The sequence below is a fragment of the Falco naumanni genome, chromosome 1 (assembly GCF_017639655.2).
Source record: "Falco naumanni isolate bFalNau1 chromosome 1, bFalNau1.pat, whole genome shotgun sequence".
Taxonomy (NCBI): Eukaryota; Metazoa; Chordata; class Aves; order Falconiformes; family Falconidae; genus Falco; species Falco naumanni.
The window spans coordinates 16195667-16213452 of record NC_054054.1 but is presented as its reverse complement, the minus strand read 5'-3'; the positions used below and the strand labels follow the sequence as shown (position 1 = coordinate 16213452).

The window sequence follows — 17786 nt, the reverse complement described above, 5'->3', positions numbered from 1 at the left end:
TCCTTCCAAAGCCACCACTCTTTTCCCCTTCTGTTCCTTCTCATTCTTTATTCAGCCCAAAGCACAAATGGAGGCATGGTCGTTTGGGCTGAGGAGTCTGAGGTCACACGTTAAGGGCATCACACTTCCTTGTGTCATTGGATGCAGAATTTAGCCTGGCCCATGTTACCTGAGTGGGCCAAGCAGGCGCGTAAGAACCATGTGTGTGAATCTCTTGTCCTGTCTCTACAAGATCTGCAAAATCTAGGCTTCAGGAAATCCAGTGAGATGGATTTTAGTATTTTCATTCTCATTTCATAGGATGATGTATGCTGCTGGCAGATCCAGAAGGCAGCAGGACCCATGACATGTTCGCTGTGTAGGAGCCAGCCTCTGGCAGGGTGGTCTGGCAGAGATCTGCTGTGGGTGACCTTACATGTGTTTCCTCTCCCACATGCAAATCCACTATGCGTGACCATCCAAATTTACTTTTTTCTTGAAATAATGTCCTGTTTAGATAAGGTTAAAAGGTAACAGTCATATTAATGTTTATACAGACTCTTGAATGGCACATTTTTAACTGCCTAGGTTTTCCTTTCTCTTTAGCATTCATGTCTCTTATCAGCAGTACAAACGTTTGTTGTATTTGCAACAGGTAAGAGAGTTTTTTCCAGGTCAGTCTTCTGAGGTTTTTTGAACATTACAGAAATTCTTAAAAGGGAAGGATGCTGGTTGAAATAATTGGCAAGTGTTTAAATGGTGATGGAAAAACCTGGGTTCAAGATTTATTTTTTATCTAAATCTCCTCTGTTTAAGAAGATGCCCAAAAGCTGCATGTACTATATATATTTTAGGTAGCTCTCACACAACTAATTTCTTCATGGTCTTATATTCTGTATCTTCTGATTCTGTTTCCCACATCATCATCAGAGTTGCATTTTTACTGGTACTTTCTTCGGTAAACTTGCCTTAAAAGAGAATCCCATCATGTTTCCTGTCTGCAAAGGGAATGTAAACATGTAGAATGTAAAAAACCTTCTAGCATGATTGGCCTTTGAATAAAGTGTAATATTTATGGACTGCAAATATTTTTTGCATGGACGGTATGGACTACTGCACTTATTTTTAAATAAGTTTCCACCAAATAAAGAAAAAAAAATAGTACTCTCCACTATAGTTCTTTCTTGAACCTTTTTTTAATAAAGAAAATGTATCTCAAATAATTTATAATGTATTTAGTTTGCCTTAGAAAGAATAAAAGCATAGTTTTAAACCAATCAATTTTATATGCTTCAGGTAAACTGATACAAGTAATATTTGGACACTGGGATGTTGTAACCTGTCTTGCTCGTTCTGAGTCCTATATTGGAGGAAATTGTTACATTCTCTCAGGATCACGTGATGCAACGTTGCTGCTCTGGTACTGGAATGGCAAAACCAATATTATTGGCGATAACCCAAGAGGTAAGCAAAACCAGAAAAACTTGTTTTATAAGGATGTTGTCTAAAAATGGCTTGAGTGAACACTGCATGACAAAATTTTAAGGAACGCTAATGTTAAAGTACAGTATTTCTTTTTTTGTAGTTGTTATCAGTTCTGTTTTAAAGAATTGAGGGCACATTGCTTGCTTAGCAGCATAACTAGAACTAATTTTTAAAGTTATAGGATACTGAACATCGCAAACACATATTTTTTTTTTCTTGTCACTCATTCAATTGGGAGAGAGTGGCTCTGGGAGTGAGGGAAGGGGATTATATTTTTATATTGCCTGTTCAATCTGAGTAAATCTTTTGCTCTCAAAATGACACCTTCATTAAATACTTGCATTTGAGTTGTTTAAAACAAAAAAGACTTTACATTGTTCCAGTGCAGACTGTATTCTATGCAACTGTAATCTTATGCATATAGGTTCTTACAGTGGTATGTTAGCTATCAATAGAGTTACACAGACAGTGAATTTTAACTTAGCCTCGGGTCGTTGTAATGAGATGTGTAATGGCCTGAGCAGGACACTTAGGTGAAAGACGGACAGACATGTGGGATGGATTAAAGAAGCAAGTTTAAAACTTCTTTAGTTGAACACTTTGGTAGGGTGCTACATGCCTAATCCTCACTCTCACATACTAGGTATTTTAATTGGTTCCAGTGCAAGCAATAGGGCTCATACAAACTATCAAAGTCAGAGCAAACCCTGCTTCAGCCTAATTCAGTTTTAACCCCTCCCCACCCAAACTCACCTTGCAATTGCTGAAGAATTTAATCCCTTCTGTCTTGCACAATTTCTCAGGAAATCCCAAATCCTTTAACTCATGAAGATTCTCTCTTTTTAACTCATAATTTTATATGGAAAACAATGAAATGCCATGACTGTTTTACCCTGCTGTGCCTGTATTTTGTAACAGGAAAGGTAGAATGTGGTCTTGTTATTATGCCAGTTTCACGCCACACAAAAAATTAATTCCTGATCCTCAGAGCAAAGAAAAAGGCAGACATACAGCTTCAGAAAAAGCCTGAGTGAGCCACTTCACAGGAGTAAGAGGCTTTCAAGACCGCTTGTAAGAGCTTACCCATGTGAATAGAGGGGGTGCATCATATCCAGAGGTCCCGTTCAGCCAAAAAGAAAATGTCCTAAAGAGAAGGGGTGAGAAGCGGTATATTCTGTCTGACAAATGAATAAGAGTTAAGTTTTCTGCCAAACACTTAAGGTCTTCTCTGACCCTGTTTAAATACTAGTAAAAACATACCTGCTGTCTGCAGAGGACAAAATGGACATCTGGAACACAAGAGGTGTTGTTATATCTGGCATATATTGCAATTATAACTGACATACAATTTCATATAATGTAAACAATATCTGACATCTTCTATATTAATTAATTTGGTAAAATTGTGTGTTCCATACTCAATCTGTTACTCAACTGAAGTTATTTGAATTTGAAAAAAAGAGGTGGTTTAATGAAAATGCGTCCTGTGAACTATTTTGAAGAGGTACAGCTAATTAATATCAGAATGAATATCTGAATTTAACTTGCAAATGATTTGATGTTGACTGTGAAAACTATTCAAAAATTGAACAAGATAGAGAAGCTCAGTTCACACAATTGCAGAATCTTCAGGCTGAGATTGTGAGCAAGCTATCCTCATTATCCTTCCAACAGCATGACTGAAGAGATGGGAGCTTTTCTGGGATGTGGCTAGCAGAATTTTATGAGTATTTTAAAATAAATGTGGCTTTGGTTAAGGGACAAAATCTCTGTGAATATTTATACATATTTTGCAATCTATCAATTTAAAGAGAAGGTAAACTCTGCGCTATTTTTGCAGAGTTTGTAAACTTGAAAACTCCAAAAAGTCTGTGAAAGGAACTTAAGAGCTTGACAGTCAAGTGAGCTTGTAAATCCTGAAGAAGAAAACTGCCCTTTTGAGGAGAAAACCCTAAATATTTTACTGGTCTGAAGCAATGAACATTTGTAGGTGTCTCCTTACAGCGTTTTCAAGGCCTGCGAGCTCTTGCAGATTCCTAGGCCTGTCCTGAGAAGTTCTCCTTGTTGAGTATTTCCCAGCCAGGGCTTTGTGAACAAGACCTTGCTGCTGTAGGCTCCTTTATGACCTTAACAAATTACATGCTTGGATTTTGTACGTAGTTTCTAACTAGAATAGATAGATTTGGTTATAATCTGTTTACTGTTAAATTTCTAATGTATTAAAATTTTGCAGTTTTCAAAGTTAATACTAGGCTATTTTAACTACTGTTTAAAATCAAACAGTCGCTACCTGGTAAATCTTTGTTTGCACTCCTATTAAACTTCTATGTTTTAGGGACATGCAATGGCTCCTATGTTTACTAGTTACCATTATGTAGCTTTTTTTGTGATACAGCATGCTTGGAAGCCTTTGTTATGAATTGGAATCTCATGGCACTATACATAGGCCTAGACATGTGTATAGTAAAAGACAGCTTCTGCTTCAAAGAGATGGTAATCTGGGGGTTTAATTTTTCCCAGAAATAGCTTTCTATAGGCATCTCTGTTCAGTCAAATTTTTTTTTTAAAGGCAAATAAAAAGAGCTGTTTCTGCTTAGTTCTGATTTTGTCAGAAATGGAAAGCACCAGCAGACTTGTTGGGTTTTGAGCCCTGTTACTGCAACTGTAACTTCCATTCATTTGTGGGATGCTAGATATTTAACTTGTCTGTTATCTTTTTGTATTTGAGGCTTAGGATTTTTTACCTCAAAGTATAGTTTATTCATGCTTCCCATGAGCGCTGTTCACTGGAATTTTAGATACTCTCAGGGTTGGTATTTCTTTCCTATTTTTTCTCTATTTATTTTTCTCTAATTTCCATCTTAAAATGACTTCACAGCAACATGCATCCAATGGCACTGTACCAAATCATGGTACCAGAGTAGTTTCAACAATAGCAATGTAAAACAGGAGCATTTCTTTCCTCCTTTCATAGTACTGTTGCCTCTGATACACATCAGTCAGCAGCCTAGTATGATCAAGCTACCCTAAATACTGCCCCATTGGGCACGCACTGCTCCACCAGGTACTTTTTATTTAGGTCCCTTTATCTGGTTTCGTTACTTTAGGAAGCACTGAGCTCTTGATCTCTGGCTGCATATATTCATGTTTTAGAATGGTACTTAACTCAAGCTGACAAGCCAGGTGGGCTATGGCATACATGATAAATGTTTTGTTTGATATTCTTTATCAAGGACAATTTTCTGGCCAACTGGACCGTATGGAAAAATTCTTTACGTTTTTGGTTTAACATAAGAAATATGTTACTGAAATATTCATTATTGACATTCTTTAATTTTTAACTTTTAAGCTGACTTCTTAAAGAAATTACACCTATGTAGTCTCACTGTCTGTTTAGTTTCTCCCTAATAACTCTCAAATGCATTGATCAATGTAAACCAAATTTCAGTAATTTAAATCTCAAAAGATATGAAATTCCTACGTGGGACACATCTGCTGGAAACTATTTTTATTCCTCACAAAACAGCCTGATTACATTTAAGTTAAGTCCTTTTTTCCTTCTCAAATTAAAACCTGAAATTCAAAAAATATTTCACCATGCTCTTTGATCAAATGTAGGGTTTTTTTCTTTCTAAATTAATTGATTTTGAAAATGTAAAAGCATGGCAGTACTTTACTTTGGTACGTAGGCATTTTCTGATGCAGAAATGTTTCTGTGGACAATTTCAGACCAAGCCTAGGAATAATGCAGAACAGAGCAGAGGATCTGAAATAGTTGTTTCCTTTCAAATAGCTCTGAGCTATTTTCACATTAATTAGCATAATTTACTGTGGTGATGTAAAGTCACTTCGCATAGCGTAAGAGGCTTTTATTATTCTCTCCTTGGCATGTGGCTTGCTTTGGGTAGGTGGGGGAGGTAGGAGGGACAGGATGTAACCCTCCCCTTGGTACCCCTTGAAGCCCATGTGTGATCTGTATTGCAGGGTTGGCTTTTGCATATTTAGAGGCTCCGATCTAATAGCAAAGTACGTACTGCTTGGGGACATGGCATTATGCATCAGGGCTTGTGTTCCTGAATAGGGTGGTAGAATGTGTAGAGGTTACTGAGGGAGGGTGGTGTACTTGTGGAAAGATGCCATGTTTTGCACTTGCCCAGCCTGATAGGGTGGCAGCAGAGGTGGAAGGAAGGCGAGATATGGGGGGTGAGAGGAGGAACTACTTGTGATAGCTGGAGAAAAGAGATGAGAGAATTCATTTGCATACAAATGGCGTGCAGCACTTTCTGATCCCGTGCTCACTTTGAAGCTCAAGTGGCAACTCTTAGGGTTTGGACATTTCCTAGGTTGAGGGATTGCATTTTACTTTGTAATCACAGAACCATAGGAAAGTGGGTGGGCAGGAGCTTTGGTCACCTGATCTATTCTCTTTTCCAAAAGAAGGCTTAAGTACGCCAAAACCATTCTTTACTGATGTTTGTCCAACATTCTGTTAAAAACTTCAGCAAATATATTTTTGGGCCTATCATTAGCAGTCTTTTCTCAGTCTTCATCCTAGTATCCTGTTTTGTTTTGTTTTTTTTCAGTAGTTGTATTCTGTAATTTCTTACATACTTATCTTTGTGTAGAGAACAGATTATTTATTTCCCCCTTGCAACAACTTCCAGTTATTTGGATTGCCATGACCTGTAATTCTTTGCTTCCGGAAAGCACGCCTTTTGCCATAAGTTATATTTTTCTAGAACTCTGACTTTTTCCTGTGTTCCTCTCCTCTTCAGTTGTCTTGTCTTCCTCAAAGTAGTCCCAGCAACACAGTTGAAGCCTTTCCAGTAATAAGTAGAAAACAACCTGGTTTACAGACCATTTACAAACCATTACTTTTCACATCCCTATGGGATATCTGTTCATTTTAAAACTGTGTGACAGTGTTAATTCTTTTAAAGTATGAGCCAACATAAATTTCAGTATTTTCTGAAGAACCATCTCGTCAGTTGTTTTTTCTCCTCTTCTGTGTAGTTTGACTGTGGAATGTCTTTAAACTTTCTGAATTGCATGTTTTTTAGACTGTTCCTCCAATTTGTCAAAGTTATTTTGAATTCTCATCCTTTCCTTCAGCAGACTTGCAGCAGCTCATGTCTGCAAATGTAACTTGCAGTCTTATTCTATCAAATTGCTCATTAAAGAAAACATTAGATAGTACACTGTTCAAGAATGCCCATCAATACGTTCACTATTTTGACAATGAAGAGCTTTCTGAATATAGCTTTCCAACTGGCTTTTCATCTGGCGTATAGTAGCATCTTATAAACATGTGCTTCCCTGTTTTCCTTAAGAAATTGCCTGTGTGAAACATTGCCAGAGTCCTTACTAAAGACAAAATACATGATGTACCCCTGAACACAAGTTGTGTTACTCTGGCATTGCAAGAAAAAAATTGCTTTGACGTGATTTCTTCATAACAAATTGGCTGTTACTTATCTCCTTGTTTTCTTGGAAACTGTGTGTGTGTATATATATGAAAATAAAAATATACATGTTCTGCCATATTTTTTCTGTTTGTTGGGATTAAGTAAACTACTCTTCTTTCTCAGTTTTCCTTTTTCTGCTTCTTAAATGACACAACTTTTTTAATCTTGCAGAACTTCACCCAATATTCATAAAACAACAGTTAAAACCCTGAGATTATGTAGTTTCATTTTCACAGTATTCTCAGATCAGTATTATCAGGCCAGTTGAGTTCCAAACATTTCCCTCCTTTAGTTATTGTATAATTCAGGGAATTCTGTAACTGATTTGTCATTGCTGCTTTTACTATGTTTGCTCCCTGACTGCAGCTGGCCTTTTTATTGAAGACTTACTGAAATACTTCTAAATGTGTGACATTATCTATTGGCATTGCTGGCTCTTAAATAGCAGAGCAGCTTCTCATGGAAACTTACAATATTTTTGTGTTTATAGAATGACTGTTACTCCTGATGTCATTCATAGTTGCATCTCATCTGTGCTTGGCTATCCTGGTTTTGCCCCTACTTGCTTATACCTTGTGTCTTACACCGGTTCAGAAAAAACTCACTTATTTTGATCTTTCTGCCTGACTTTCCTGTGTTTACAGTTATGGGAGAACTTTCAGTTGTGCTAACTGGTATCATCTTGTCTGTCTTGTCCTGCTGCATTGGGGCAGTTTTCACTAGTATCTTTTATTACCTTTTCCTTTGTTTTTCTGTAGACTAACTTTTCATGAGATCTTATAGAACTATGTTCTGCACGTATTGGAACATGTCTTCAAAATACTTGAAAAAATTATCTTGTTCATGTTCTTTCCTTTATAAAGCGTATTGAACACTCTCATAGCTTTGCCACTTTCATGTAAGTTCCTTTAACCGTCATGTTTCTGATCTGTTATATTGATGATAATCATATCTAGAAGGCCATCTCTAGTTGTTGCTTACAGATTAAAAATTGTCACAAAATTGCTTGCTACACACATGGTTGTTGTATTCCTTTACCAACAAACTTCTTTGTAGTTGGAATATCCCATTTTCTCCAATCCTTCTTCTGAATGATCCCTCACTTATACCTGCCAGATAGAGGCCAATCAGATCAGTGAATGTCAACCTATGCCTACAAAATGTTTGTTTTTTCACTGCGGTTATTTTGTTTGGATGTACTTTCTTGGAGGGGAGTTTTATAGTGGTGAATTTAATTTTTTAATAGTGTTTATGCTTATAAAATGGTTTGTGCTTATAAAATGGTAGGCATTTCCACAGTTGAGGTGAAGGTAAGTTGCTTTTCTGCTGTTCTTGCACTATATTCATAGGCTATGAAGAGACTGTTCTATTGCTTTCAAAATATCTACAGATTATTTCATAATTATTTTTTAGTTTTCATATTTTGAAAAACAGAAATATATCTAATTTAAAATTTTTATTTGCTTAATGAAAGCAAGGCTTAACCGATCAAAGTATTCAGTACTAATGAAACGTAGAGTCTGTGTATAACTGTATTACTACTACTAATACGAATGTGTTCTCCTCTGAGTTATTGCATTGATCTTCCACACATATGTGAATAAAACAAATTATATTACCTCTTTTATGTTAGCCCATAAAACTAGAAAATGTTACTCTCTGTATGTATCACATTTGCATCACAAAGATCGTGGGGGTGCTTTCATTGCACAGTTTTATACTTTTTTAGAGGGTACTATATTCAGGTTTTCTGAAGTGTGTTAAAGAAATGTTTTCAGTCGTGTAGCTGTGTAGCAGGGCACGTGTGAATGTAAGCACGTGATTTTGTACTTTAATAAAAATTACTGGGTTCACTGAGATTTAATTGGGATAATTCATTGAACACTTTCACTATCACTAACATGTTGAATATCTTTTTCCGATATAATTTTTAAAAAATACGTAATCTTTTGAATTTATAAAATGTGAAATCTCCCAAAGGATTCAAAGTTTAATCACCAGTTTCCTGTCTTGCTGAAAAACAGTCTAGCTACTATCCAAGCTACTTCTTTTAAAATAAACTGTGTTTGTTTTGGGTTTTTTTATAGCTACAGTTCCTAAATAAGTATTTGAACACCTGAAAAACTTTTTATCAATTAACATTATTATTATTAGACTAAAGCTGTGGTCTTGAGACTAGAGAAATCATTGGTTTTAATTATATTAGTAACCATAGCAAAAGGTAAAACATCTGTATTTCATCAACTGCTACGCACATTTTTCAGTTTGAAAATTTAAACTTTTTATAAGTGAATGCTTGGTAATTAATTAAGTGGATAATGCAGGCAATTGAAACTTTGAAAATATGACCTGATGAGCATCTTTGTGTTGGCTGATTAAAGAGCAATTCCATAGTTAATAATTTCTTTGTACTCAGACACATTAATTCTGTAAACTTGAATTCTATGAAGTTTTGTATACGTGCTTGCCTCTGTACACAGTGAATAGTCACAATGATTCCAGGCAGGTCATATATCTGCTGTTAGGAGCAAAAAACCCTCTTTGCCTTCTTCCCTTGTCTTTATCCACATCTTGAATTAACTTACATCTTGGTTCCCAAGTTTCTGCATGATCTAGACTTCTAGTTTCAGTTTAAAACCCAATGATAATTGAGAAGATAAGGTTCCACATTTTGAAGAATGTTTATAGCATAAATATTTATTTAGAATTTTAATGTTTATTTCCTAAAAAATAAATACATTTGGAAGTAGTTCACATAACAGCTTATTTTCTTTAGAAAAATTAATTAAGAAGTAGTTGTAAAAATCTTACCTGTCAGTGTTCCCTTTTGCATTTATCATGCTAAGTCGTAGAAGTATCAAAATGTCCATAAATCAGTAATCATGTTAGTTATAATGGAAATTCTGCTATCACTGTTAATTTCTGTCAAATGGTGGTCTACCATAATAGCTAAAAATTTGCAGAGCCTCCAAATACTAAAATATTTTGGAATTGCTGCAACTATTAAGGTGGTAGATGCCATTCACTGTAGTCAGTCTTTTAAGAAAAGAGTGTTGCTCTATGATAGTCCATCACTGAGTTTAAAAACAGTCTGCCTGTGCTCCTTTTGGTGTTCAATAGCACATTTATATTTTACCTCTACACACGCAGATTATATTATTGTGAGTCTTTCCTGAAAAAAAAGCCAGTAAATAATTCAGTATTATTTTAACAGTGTTTAACTGCAGACATAACAAATATTCTTTGTTTCTCAAAAATGGCTGGACAGTAGCACAATGTTGTACATAAAGCAAGAATCCTTTAGCACCATCTGCTGGGTTCGCGTGAAATCTGATCTTGGACTGACTCTCCAAAGCACTGCCTAGTAAAATATTTAAAATATATATACGTTCACATATGTGGTGCAAAAAAAATTGATTTCATTTGTAGTATAATTTTTATCCTTTTTATTAAAATTATAATGAGAAAATACAATGTGAATTTAAGGTTAATGTACAAACTGAAGCAGAAATAGATCAGGAGTGTTTTGTTAAGTGCGATTGTAAAAAGAAATGGAATACTTTTTTCTTTTTTACTAGAGATTGAGCAAGTGCAATATTAAATTTTTCTATTCCTGTTGTAAGTCAAATTCAGTAAAATTTATTTCACAGAGAAGACCCACAAGGCTTAGAAAAGTACCTGTAACATTTTGAAAGGGATAGTAACCACTAAATATTCTTCTATCTAACATTTATTGCATTATTTGATGTTAGTCTTGAAAGCCTCATGAAAGCTTAATGGACATAGGCCCTGATGCTGTAATTGGTCCTACAGTTCCCTGTATCTTCACATGGCACTGTTGTAGCCAGTGCAGCAAGTACTGGGACTATCTCAATGAATCTAGAACAGAGCCTCAAACTATACAGCTACAAAAGGTCACTGTTGTTTCTTTTTTAAACTATAACACATTGATACCTCAAAGAGGCTGAGGCCTCATTCCTCCAAGTACTCTATAAATCATATATAAATGATAGTTCTAGCCTCCAAATATTTAAACTGGAAAAAGATGAGGTATAACAGGTGGATGAATTCTGGTATATCTGGAAATCTGCAAAGATGCTACATAAGCAATATGATTTTCTATTTATATAATGCAAAGAAAGTCGTGTCACAGACACTTATATGAGGACAAGGCATTCACTGAAAAGTGCTTGCCATAGCGCACTGTGATGGTTTGGAAGGCATCTAAATAGTCGTAGTGGTTTGGTACTGAGGGGCGTGTAGGTTTGTGTGCTATAAATACTTGTTTTGGCTAAAAGTGTGTTCTACAGTGTTAAGCACAGCATCTGTATCATTCCTGTTTTCAACAGACTAAGAGAGATTGTGTTTCAGGATTTGTCAGTCTGTGTGAGTAATTGCAAGTAATATTGTAGAGCAAGTTTTGAGGCACCATCCAGGCGCAAGTGAAAGCAGTGTGTACTTTGAGACTGGAAAAAGAGAAAGAGTTTGGATGCTGCTTTTTTGGCAGTATCCAGCTTCAGGTGTCACTAAAACTATATGCATTAAATTCTCCAGAAGGTTAAGGATATTTAGTGCTTCATGATGTAATGCAGACCTTTGAGTTCCAGGAAAAACAACGCTATATTTACAACTTGTAACTAACAGTTGATGTGGTAAAAGGAATTATATTCGTATGGTAAATGAATACAGCCTTAATGTGCACCATATGCATAGTGGTGGGTTGATGTACTAATATATCACATTTATTTACCTTGTTTGGTTGCTGGGGAAAGTAACCATTCAGTTTAAAGTCTATACCGTGTAAGACAGAACAGAGTAATGCAGAAGACATAATAATTTGTAGTATAGAATAAAATTATCAACTTAATTGTTGTAAAAATTATTTGGCCAATACAATAATCCTGACTTAGGTAGGAAATTATTTTATACTTGTTTCTGGATCTAAATTCTATTAAGACTAGCATCACAGATACAAGCCTTACTCCATTAAGTGCGAGAGCACTATATGTAGTTAGAATTATGGCCTGCTTCATTGAAAAGTATCTGTTTTAAAACAGTTACTTTTAAAGAGACAGCTAGTTTCTGAATGCTCTGAGCTTGATGTATGCCATCAGTATTCCCAGTTACATTGCTATGTAAAGATGGTAAGCGTCTATCTAGTGCAACACACTACTGCTGCACAGGTTTGAAATTAGCTTTACAAAAGCAATCAAATGGCTAAACCACACTTTTATACATACTGCTGTGGAACAGTATTGTTTTGCAGTGATACATTTTTCTTATTATAAACAAAAATAAATTATTTTACTATACTATTTTAATAGCAAAAAAAAAAATAGATCAGTAATGGCTGAATTGAGCTGAATTCTCATATGAAACCTCTCATCTTGGATTATTTTCTACCCAAGGTATGAAATACTACATATGTTTCAACTAGTGGTCAGTTTCAGCATGTTGTAAGATGTCTTTTGTTTTACAACAATTCCATAGTAGGTGCTATTTCTAACTGAAATTATTGCTTGATGGTTTTTTTTTTCCCTTTCTGTTGAGGTTTTGAGTTTCGGTTTTTGTGTTGTGTTTTTTTTTGTTGGACTTAATGTAATTGAATAGTTATAACTATAAACCACAAGAGAGAAATACAAAGAAAATAGATCAGGTTTTTTAGCATAAACAAAAAAAAAGCCCCTTCATAAAGCTGTTTTAGAACATTCTCAGACAAAGATGATAGTGTTTTAAAACTTCAAAGCTGATATTTAAGTAGCAGTTTATGAAGTCGGGATGGTGCAAATATTAAAATATTAGTGTACACTGACCCTGAATATTCACCTGCAGATACTTTCTAACGGCTTCAAAAAGGTCTGTATTCAGTGGGAGGAGTCCTGCTGAATGACTTCCAGGACTTCAGCAGATGAATCCCCAGTAAGGGTGAACTAGTTCCAGAACGCATTGCATTGCACATGGTGTAGGAATTAAGAGGCTGAGGATTATTGACTTTTGAAATCTGAATTTTAATACCCAATTCATGAAGGCCTGTTAAATCTTTTTCTTTACTGTGTTAATTTTGGAAACATAGCAAACCTGTTTTCTTGACACAATGTGTATGAAATAAATGTTAGTCACTTGTTGCACAGTGTGACTGCAGGAGGGAGAACTTCCTATAAGCCTTCCCTGTGTTGTATTTGCTGAAATGAATTCTACAAGATAAATGTAATTCTTAGAATGATAAGTTGTTCAAAGATATTGTTCATTTTTGAAAAGATGTATGGTTGAAGTGTTTTTTGCAAAAACAAAACTTGCATCTAGGCATAAGGTTATACTTTCTGTTGTAAAAGAAGTCTGAACAGATGGGAAGTAGTTTGAAGGAATTAGAGGAAATGCTGATGGGGTGTCATGTGAAGAACCGGACAACAATGAAGTTCCTATATAATATGAAAAGATTACATTGTTACAATAAAATGCATATTTACAAAGGAAAGATTATTTAATCTGAAGGTTTAGGAATACTTCAGTAATATTGTGTGGTATCACTTTAGTAAGATCTTATATCCATCAAAGAGCTAGCCTTTCTGCACTGCTGAAATGTGGTTTTAACCAGTTGGCTGTTATTTAAATGTTCACTCTGTGTGATTTATAAATAATGTTAATATACAGAGTTTCAATAATATTTGATAGTTGTCACTTTGATGTAATTAAACTCTGAAATTTGCTATATAATCAACATAGAAGCCTAGCAGCAGATTAGTTTTCTTAATTTAGTTATTTTGCTGAAAGCACTTTTGTCCAAATGTCTTGTATTCTGTAAGTATATTTGTACTTCTCAAATTGATTTCAAATCTTTTTTTTTCCTCAATTTTTATCATACAAACCAACTTCAAAATTGTGAAATTTGAAAATTATTTTTAGAAGACTTTTTTTATATATAAATATGCTTTGGTTTGGTTGATATATCCTTCTGAGAAAGTACTCAATCACTTGTTTTCGCAAAAAAATAGGTAAAAAGATAGTTAGATTAACTGATGCTTCATTTAATTTGGACTTCTTATTGGCATAAAATCACATAATTAATTTGCCATTTAAAAGTGCCCTACAGCCTCTGCAAGCACGGAATCATAATTTAGAAATAACTGTTTGGCTGTCTGTGACTTATAATAATTAACTGTCTTCTCAGCATAAAACATAAAAAGGAGCATACTCAAATATTTTATATCTTAATGTGTTGCATAATATTATCTCATGCAGAAATAGTAGGAAGAGTATCTCATATTTCATTATGAAATAAGTTTTTCTGTCAGTCTCTAGTCTGATTACTTTTTAGGGAGATGTTTGGCTCAGCTCTTACAACTTGGTGCTGAAAATACAGAAAGTGGTCATTTTAGGAATTTAGTAGTGGATTTAAAATGTCGTGATCCCGTTTTGTTTTGTAACATCAATGAAGCTGAAAAAAAGCAGAGAAAGACCCAGCAATACAAACCAATTTCTTGTTATTCAGGCATATCTTCTGGATGTCATTAAACTAGAAGAAAGTTTTGACTTTGCTATAATCCCACTGTTCCTTTTTAAACGTAGTTTCCAAACGCCTAACATTTTTTCGCTGAAATATCGCCATAAGCTGACATGATATCATGTGCTCTTCTTTTATCTTCTGAAGCTTGAATTTTATGATTTAAAATGTACTTTAGTCACTTAAGGGAGAGTGATATTTTATGCTATTTTCTATGGGAAAAAAGCTTTGCAGAAATTATTTATTGGAATGTAGGAGAGTTCTTTCAAACTAATTTGAGTGGTTACTTTAAAGGTAATCTGTCCCTTACTGGAAAATAACTTTATGTATACCTTCTGTGACTTAAATAAATCATTGATGACATTTGTTGCAATGTGAATGTGGCATTAAGATTCTTACAGCATTCAACTTCAAGTAACAATCCAGCAATGCTATAGACTAAGGATATTATTATGTACTATGCTGAGAAAAGCACATCTGTAAAACTGTTGTGTCTTGGTTATTAGTGCTAGGATTTGAACTATCTTTAATTTTATTTGACTTGTTCATCTTCCTTAAGGATCTCCATAAAGATGGACTGAGTATTCTTTTCAGTCCTTAGGGTTTGCATCAGTGGTCGTAAACCTGCTTAGTGGACAAAGACTCTTTTCCCTTTGAAGTCACTTCCCCAGCTTTTCAAAAGATCTGCAAGCCGGTTCCCCTAAAACAATTTAGAAAAGTTTGAAGTGGTGCCCCTTAAACCAGCAACAAAATAAAATTTTCTCTTTGCATTATTGAAAACCATGACAATCTCCTGAAGCAATAACAGTTTAAAAGCTTTTAAAGAAATCTGTTCTGCTCTACAACTGGCTTTTAAGTTGACCCCATTATTTGGAAAATCAGAGGCTTGGAAACCTCTAAATACTTGACATTCTTATCAAAGGAGTCAGCCTGGCTTTTCACAGGACTCCTCTTTTACAGTATTTTTTTCAAGTCCTAATTTCTTTAAAGGTACTATTCAGATTTTTTTCTCTTTTTTGCGTTGAAGTATTTCTTTAGAACAAATGTAATTTAGTAAACAGTTGATAAAATTTATGAAACACTGATCCTGCCACCTGTAGATTTATATTCTATTATGTTTGAAGTCAAGCCCAAATTCTAAAAGGACTGCGAGCATTACTCATGTAATTTTACATTTCTGTGGACTGTGATATATATATATGCTCAGTTTCTACTTCTTGTTTTAAGAATCTTATCTCCTACACTTTATGTGTATAGTTACTGACAGCCTAACCTGGGTAAAGCCTACAGTGATGTAGTTGCTGTAAGCAATATGTTTGCTATAAGGATTTTGTTTATCTGCACCTCCTAATAATTCATTCAGACATTGCTTCCTATAAGTCCTTCTAACTCTAACATCTTACATTCATTACATCCACTGCAATGTTGTACGTGTAAAACTTCTCTGATTTCAAAATTTTCATTAACGTGATTAGATTAATTCCTTGCTGATCTATGCAAGTGTGTGTTAAATGCGATTTCTGAAAGCAAAATAAAGCAGTAAAACCAGAATTCTAGAATTTTGCTAATGTAGGCAGCTCATTTAAAAATCCTCAAACTTATAAGTGCCTTAAATGTGCAAAGCTGCTGCCTCTTTTGTGGATTGGGGAACACAGGGAGAAGCAATTGGGTCAACAAAATTAAATTGTTACTGGATAATTAGACTGTTATGGTTGCGGTTACATTTTTCCCCTAAAAATGCAAATTTTTGGCTTGTCTACACGATGTTCATTCATGAATCTTCTAAGATGCCTGCCCCATGTTTAGGTGACGGAAGTTCACTAGAACAAACTTTTTTTAAAAGGTTTGTGAGCATTCATAGGATCAGCCACCTGAGAAATACCTAGAGGTAATTAAGTCTACCCTTATGCTTCTAATTTGTTGGGAGTTTTTCCTTTGCTTCTGAACTGTCTGCCATACTTCGTGGGTTTGAGTGTGTTTTGCCAAACATTACACAAAACAAAAGCAATAGCTTTTAAAGGTTTTTTTATTAAGAGATCAGGGAAAATTCAGCAAGTTGCTCCAAAGCATTTTCAGATTTAAAATGCTGATAACATATGCATATTTGTGTGTGTGTGTATATATGCAAATATATTTATTTAGTGAACATATATATCTAAGAAGAAACATATTTATTTTCTTTTAAAGATTTTGTATTGTGGATATAGATTATAACAGTAACTGCAGAATAAATCAAATTTTGAAAGGTCAAAATCCTTGATTTGATACTTTGTCATAGATTATGACCTTTTCTAAGAAGCAATTTGAATGTGGCAGTTACACAGACTGGGAGGTGTTGCAAATGGTCTGAGTAAAAAGGTGAAACATGGCGAGTAAGCTAAGCTTTTATTTGTGCAAGCCCAGATCTATACTACTAATCCACAGAAGTCTCTCACATGTAGGGTCTGGGTAGCTACCTGTTTAAATATAATTCCCAGATTATATATAAATATAAATATATATATATATTATATATATATATAAAATATATGAATATAAATATATATATATAAGACCCAGAACCAGTGTTGCTAGGTCTGTTAAGGCTCTCCATGGACAAACTGATGACATTATGCTTGTTTCGAAAAGTTACAGCCCCAAATGTAATTTGTGTGATGCTACTTTAGTAACTAATGGAGTCAGTTGGCCCTGTTATTACTGTGTCTTTTTGCAAAACCATCTCTTGTTTTTAAAGTAAAAAAAGTTTGATTTTACCACTGTTTTATTGCCTTGTTGGTACCTCATGTATCAGCATTTATTGTGAAGTGAAATTATTTGCTGCTACTTAAAAACTCATCTAATCCTTTTTGAAACTACATGGTAACATTGCCCAATACACATTCTTCAGATGAATGAACTATTTGTATTGCGATTGTGAATTTCATGAAATTTTAGCACTCCTAAAGAGGTTGATCTAGCAAATGACCTGTGAGTGAAGTTATAAAACTATTTAAAGAGTTTTATAACATTTGCTTACCCTTTCTGTGTCTTGACCTGGAGAATAAATTTTTTTCTTTACGATATCCATATATGTTTGATTACAAGGAGAATCTCAAAAAAATATAGTTTTATTTCTTGTTTTTGATGAGAATTGTCTAATAGGAGCAGTGGTAATTAATGTTGGGTGTGGGTGTTTTGATTTTGAAAACTCATCTGAAATTCATACTCATTACAGTCCACATTTTACAAGGAACTAGACATGAAGCTGAGGTTTCAACATTGTTACTAGGTTAAAATAAAATCAGTCAATGGATGTTTTACATCTTGTTTGGGCACTCTTGGTCTGTCCTCTCAGTACCTGTTGTAGTGATGCTTGC

General features: G+C 34.6%; 1 protein-coding gene across 4 annotated transcripts in view; it reads left to right on the top strand.

Annotated features, from left to right (window-relative positions):
• Positions 1 to 17786, top strand: part of LRBA (LPS responsive beige-like anchor protein) — a 412366-nt gene that overhangs the window by 381336 nt on the left and 13244 nt on the right. For all 4 annotated transcript variants that reach the window (XM_040582452.1, XM_040582440.1, XM_040582445.1 and 1 more), the window contains one exon: positions 1276 to 1443. In XM_040582452.1, the coding sequence (XP_040438386.1) occupies positions 1276 to 1443 (168 nt within the window). The remainder of the gene's footprint in view (positions 1 to 1275; positions 1444 to 17786) is intronic.